Source organism: Hibiscus syriacus, unplaced genomic scaffold, assembly GCF_006381635.1.
Source record: "Hibiscus syriacus cultivar Baekdansim isolate YM2019G1 unplaced genomic scaffold, ASM638163v2 tig00000778_pilon, whole genome shotgun sequence".
NCBI classification, from domain to species: domain Eukaryota; kingdom Viridiplantae; phylum Streptophyta; class Magnoliopsida; order Malvales; family Malvaceae; genus Hibiscus; species Hibiscus syriacus.
Window position 1 is genome coordinate 568550 of NW_024061825.1, and position 6727 is coordinate 575276.

A 6727-nucleotide genomic window follows, 5' to 3' on the forward strand; every position below is an offset into this window, starting at 1 on the left:
TTTATTTTTGTTTATTGTAATTAAAATCTCCACCAAAAGCTGTGGTGTCAACTTGATGCAATCTCACATGCCACTGCCCCATCATAATTGAGAAATCACATGGATTTTTTTTTTTTAAATGTAATATACTAAAAATCAAATTAAAAAGATAAAAATGTATGAGAGATCCATGTACTTTTCATAAAATTAGTATGGTCATCATATTTTTTTTAATGTGACCCTCTAACTCAGAAAATAAACGCAATGTGGCCCTTTAACCAATATTTTTCGTTGTTAACCATTACGGTGTTGATTTGGTAGTCCATTGTACTGACGTGGAGATTCGCGGTGGTTGATAATGTGGTAGATGACATGACAGATGAGTTAAATTGATTACTCAAACATGGCAAATGTACTGTCACGTCAACACTGTGGATCGCCATGTTAGCACCGTGAACTGTCATGCCAGCACCGTAACGGTCAAAAACGAAAAACATTGGTCAAATGGGCCACGTTGAATTTATTTGGAGTGACACATTGAGAGAAAAAATAATACGAATGTCACATTAATTGTTTTTCAATAGTACAGGGAACTATGATGTCTCTTTGTCAATTAAAAAAATAAAATAATTTACTGATAATCAATTGATCTAATAAGATGAGATATTAAATGACCTTTAACAAAGTTAAATTGTTAAATATTGACGTTGTGAATGAAATTAACAAGGTTAAATGTGTCTTTCTCAATATAAATTTTCGTAATACTCTTCTTAATATTTTGAGGTGATTATAAGATAACAAATTTTTTAAATTATTGATAATGTATACACATTCTGCAGACGCAACTGTTTGAACTCAAAATTTCTATAATAAATAACACTCACTTTTTACGATTAAGGTGGCTTAACGAATTCACTTTTATAATATTGATTCAGATTAATTATCAATAATATATATATATATATATTAATTGATTTTTTTTAAATCTACCCATTAATGAATTGAAGGTGGGTTGGACGTGCATTTTAAAAAAATAGAAAATCCAGTCAAAAAATTGATAGATAATAGCATAACAACTGGCATAAACAATAATTTTCGTAATATACTTTTTAAAAAATATAATCACATTAGATAAAAATATATAATTAACTATACAAATACATAAATAAATGTTAATAATTTTTAGCATTACACGTTGAAGACTGGGAAGGGAACATTAGTAGTAGTCGTTAGGTTATGGTTTGGATTTAAATAATTTTATATTTCAATTTGACTTTATATTTATATTTAATTAATAAAATATGTTTTTATTAAAATTAAATTGTATATTTTAGAATTATATTAAGTAATTAAATAAATTTATGAATCAAACAAAATCTAAGTAATTTATTTTATTATTCATGTCTGCTCCTAGCGAAGATAGAATTAGCCGTTGGATGAAGAAAGAGTTGATATGACCATATTCTTGTTTTAGTAACTAAATTTTAAATAGTTTCAATTTGATCACTCAATTGTGATACTATATTTTTATCACTTCAGGATTAGTTATTTAATGGTGTTATGGTAGAACATCTATCTTATAAAAATTACAAAAAAAATCCAAAACTTTCTTTGAAATTTATTAAAATACCATTAAAATCTTCCTTTATAATTTTTTAACCTAGGTTTTCGATTTCATTTGTTTTTTCGACGTATATCAAATGATGAGAATTTTAAATTGAAATCATTTTCCTTTAGATTTTGAGTTAAAGTTTTACGAATTTTAAAGATACATTGAGAAAATATAAACTAATAGAATGATAAAAAAACAATGAGATGAGTTTGTTGATGTTTGAAGTAGTCGGAGAAGACGTTACAGAATGAATGAAGGATGGTATCCATGACAACATGAGATGTCGATGAAACTCTAATAATTTTAAGTTATTGGGAAGACAATAAATAGAAAAAATGAGATGAATTACACGTCGGCAAAACGCAACTCGTGTTAACAAATAAATATTAAATCATCATGTTATTTTCTATTTAACGCTCGAGTGATAAAAATATAATAATTCAAAAATTGGGAAATGATGGGACCCAAATAAATTATGAAAATTAAATGGTGAAAACTTCACTTTACCCAAATAAAAAAGCACAACCAGAAGCCACCTCTTCTTTTGTTTTCTTCTAAAATTGTTTCATGAAATTAAAATAAATGAACGGAAATTTTTATTTTTTAAGAAAAATATCAAAAATATCGTACATATTTATCACTATATTATTTCATATTTATATAATAATATATTAATATAATTGAAATTAATTGAATTTATCCCTTGTGAAACATCACACCATCAACGACTAATTTTTCCATTATATATAGTCTTCATTTCATGCAATCTTCTCAACTCAGTAGACACCACCGAAACGAAATTCCTTCTTCCCCCTTTTTCTTTTCTTCCAAACAGGTAAACTACGAGAAAATCTTGGTACATTGGCTGGCGGTGGTGCTCTTTGGTCGTCATCTATGATGGTTCGGGGGGACAACCCGGCGAGGGGCCGATTTTGGCCCCAAATGCTAATGGCTGTTGCCATTGTTGTTTTTGCTAGTAATGTAGGTTCAGCGTCTGCTGATCCTTATATTTATTCTTCGCCTCCTCCTCCTTATGAGTACAAATCACCATCACCACCTTCTCCTTCTCCACCGCCGCCTTATGTGTATAAATCTCCACCACCACCACCACCATCGCCTTCTCCACCACCTCCTTATGAGTACAAGTCCCCTCCACCACCACCAAAACACGAAGAGAAGCCATATTATTATAAGTCCCCACCACCACCATCACCTTCTCCCCCACCTCCTTACGAGTACAAGTCTCCTCCACCACCAAAGCACGAGGAGAAACCGTACTATTATAAATCTCCACCACCACCATCACCTTCTCCTCCACCTCCATACGTCTACAAATCTCCACCACCTCCACCGAAACACAAGGAGCAACCCCCATACTACTACAAGTCTCCACCACCACCTTCACCATCCCACCACCTCCATACGTCTATAAATCTCCGCCACCACCACCTAAACACGAGGAGCAGCCCCCCTACTACTACAAGTCTCCTCCACCACCTTCACCATCCCCGCCACCTCCATACGTCTATAAGTCTCCACCACCACCACCTAAACACGAGGAGCAGCCTCCGTACTACTACAAGTCCCCACCACCACCTTCACCATCCCCGCCACCTCCATACGTCTATAAATCTCCACCACCACCACCGAAACATGTAGAGCAGCCTCCATACTACTACAAGTCTCCTCCACCACCTTCACCATCCCCACCACCTCCATACGTCTACAAGTCTCCACCACCACCACCTAAACACGAGGAACAGCCCCCGTATTACTACAAGTCCCCACCACCACCTTCACCATCCCCACCACCTCCATATATCTATAAATCTCCACCACCACCACCGAAACATGAAGAGCAGCCTCCATATTACTACAGTCTCCTCCACCACCTTCACCATCCCCACCACCTCCATACGTCTACAAGTCCCCTCCTCCTCCACCGAAACATGAGGAGCAGCCCCCATACTACTACAAATCTCCACCACCACCTTCACCATCCCCATCACCTCCATATGTCTACAAGTCTCCACCACCACCACCGAAACACGAGGAGCAGCCCCCATACTATTACAAGTCTCCACCACCGCCTTCACCATCGCCACCACCTCCATATGTATACAAGTCTCCACCACCGCCACCAAAGCACGAAGAGCAACCTCCATACTACTACAAGTCTCCACCACCACCGGTGAAATCTCCTCCTTATTACTACAATTCTCCACCACCACCAACTCCTTATTACCCACACCCTCAACCTCACCCCCACCCGCACCCCCATCCCCTCATTGTCAAGGTGATCGGAAAAGTTTACTGCTACAGATGCTATGACTGGACCTATCCAGTGAAGTCACACAACAAGAAACATCTCAAAGGTACAATTCAAACTTAATTTAATGCATTATTAAATTAATTCATCTTACATTTCCATGTTTATTAGCTTATTTTTATTTTATTCTTTTACTTTCAATTTTTCATGGAACTATCTTTGTCATGTGCTGTAGAGGATAAGATATGATGTTTTGGAATATTTTAATTCAATTTGATGCAAACATAATAATTAAACGGATCACAGACTATATTATTTACAGATAAATTAAAGTATAGATTAAAAAATTAATCATACACAAATCTAGACCATGTTCCATAAAATAGATATAAAATATAAAAACAGCTATTTCTGTTTTTACTGTCTGTCGATGTAATATTTATATAGCTTAGTTGATAGCATATACTACATTATCATGTGGGCTTATATAAAATAATCTAGGAGGAATATTTTAGATAAATATTTTATTCAAATCATAAATATTTTTAATATATTTAAATTAATTTCATGGAAAGCAAAATTAGTTATTGGAGTTGATGACTAAAAATAAAAAAAGCATGTTTTGATTGACTTTTAAGCAAAAAAAAATGAATTAATTTTTCAATTATTGCACATGGAGCAGGTGCTGTCGTGGAAGTGACATGCAAAGCTGGAGAAAAGGAAATCACTGTCTACGACAAGACCAGAATCAATGGCAAATACAGCGTTGCTGTTCCTGGGTTTGACTATGCCAAATATGGAGCCGACGCTTGCACGGCCAAGCTCCATGCCCCACCCAAGGGTTCACCATGCAACATAGCCACGAGCCTACACAAGGGCGACAAGGGTGCCGAGCTCAAGGTCTATTCAAAGGACAAGTACGAGGTTGTGCTCAAGGCTAAGCCGTTTGCTTATGCTCCCAAGAAACCATACAAGGGATGTGAGAAGCCGAAACCGAAGCATCCGACTCCGTACTACTATAAATCTCCACTGCCACCGTCACCTCTTTACGTCTACAAGTCACCACCTCCACCGGCTCCTACTTATGTATACAAGTCTTCACCACCACCAAGTCCCACCTATGTTTACAAGTCACCACCTCCTCCGCCGTATTACTACAAGTCTCCACCACCACCGAAGCATGTTGTGAACCCCCCGTACTACTACAAGTCTCCACCACCACCGAGTCCCATTTACGTTTACAAGTCACCACCACCACCGACGCCCACCTATGTTTACAAGTCACCACCTCCACCACCATACTACTACAAATCTCCACCACCACCGAAGCATGTAGAGATTCCCCCGTACTACTACAAATCCCCACCACCACCAAGCCCCACATACATTTACAAGTCACCACCACCACCAACACCTACCTATGTTTACAAGTCACCACCTCCACCACCATACTACTACAAATCTCCACCACCACCGAAGCATGTAGAGAATCCCCCGTACTACTACAAGTCCCCACCACCACCAAGCCCCACATACGTTTACAAGTCACCACCACCACCAACACCCACCTATGTTTACAAGTCACCACCTCCTCCCCCGTACTACTACAAGTCTCCACCACCACCGAAGCATGTAGAGAATCCCCCATACTACTACAAGTCCCCACCACCACCAAAACACGTCGAAAAACCACCATACTACTACAACTCTCCACCACCACCAAGCCCCACCTATGTTTACAAGTCACCACCACCTCCTCCGTACTACTACAAATCTCCACCACCACCAGTCCACTCTCCACCACCACCATACTATTACAAGTCCCCACCTCCACCACCAAAACACGAAGAACAACCTCCATACTACTACAAATCTCCTCCCCCACCATCGCCATCTCCTCCTCCACCATATTACTACAAATCCCCGCCACCACCAGTACACTCTCCACCTTCACCATACTACTACAAGTCCCCACCGCCATCACCACCAAAACACGAAGAGCAACCACCGTACTACTACAAATCACCTCCACCACCATCACTGTCTCCTCCTCCACCATACTATTACAAATCACCTCCACCACCAGTCCATTCTCCACCTCCACCATACTACTACAAGTCCCCACCACCACCGCCAAAACACAAAGAGCAACCCCCATACTACTACAAATCTCCTCCACCACCATTGTCATCTCCTCCTCCACCATATTATTACAAGTCTCCACCACCACCAGCCCACTCTCCACCTCCACCTTACTACTACAAATCACCCCCACCTCCATCGCGGTTTCCTCCATCACCATATTACTACAAATCCCCACCACCTCCATCTCCTTCACCACCCCCACCATACTACTACAAATCACCCCCACCACCGGTTTATTCTCCACCACCACCATACTACTACAAGTCTCCCCCACCTCCAGTAGAAGTTCCAGCACCAACTTACCATTACAAGTCCCCACCACCACCATCTCCTTTACCACCACCATCTCCTTTACCACCACCATACTACTACAAGTCACCCCCACCTCCAGTGAAGGCCCCAGCACCTGCATACCACTACAATTCCCCTCCTCCACCATCACCATCTCCTCCTCTCCCATACCACTACAAATCTCCCCCACCACCATCTCCCTCACCCCCTCCCCCATACTACTACCACTCACCTCCTCCACCAGTGAAATCACCTCCACCTCCGGTCTACATTTACGCTTCTCCACCACCACCAATCCCCTACTAGATCTGAAAAGATCAACAGCTCACCGTTCATGTAAGTAACATTTTAATTAAACCAAATAGTTAATCTTAAACCATTTCATATCCTAATACATTTACAACGTTAAAATTTCAGGTTCTAGTTTCACA

General features: G+C 39.6%; 1 protein-coding gene across 1 annotated transcript; it reads left to right on the top strand.

Annotated features, from left to right (window-relative positions):
• Positions 1-2385: 2385 nt before the first annotated feature.
• Positions 2386-6727, top strand: LOC120114001 (extensin-2-like). The gene is made up of 5 exons (XM_039135038.1): positions 2386-2861; positions 3056-3411; positions 3660-3966; positions 4543-6632; positions 6714-6727. The coding sequence occupies exons 1-4, from the start codon at positions 2486-2488 to the stop codon at positions 6600-6602; spliced, it is 3099 nt and encodes a 1032-aa protein (XP_038990969.1). The 5' UTR covers positions 2386-2485; the 3' UTR covers positions 6603-6632; positions 6714-6727.

What these genes read in the sequence shown, in the direction of transcription:
- LOC120114001 (XM_039135038.1), top strand. Translation starts at nt 2,486, where the DNA reads ATGATGGTTCGGGGGGACAACCCGGCGAGGGGCCGATTTTGGCCCCAA. An exon ending in ACCACCAAAGCACGAGGAGA is followed by an intron (nt 2,862 to 3,055) that starts AACCGTACTATT and finishes AACACGAGGAGC; the next exon opens with AGCCCCCCTACTACTACAAG. An exon ending in CATCCCCACCACCTCCATAT is followed by an intron (nt 3,412 to 3,659) that starts ATCTATAAATCT and finishes CAGCCCCCATAC; the next exon opens with TATTACAAGTCTCCACCACC.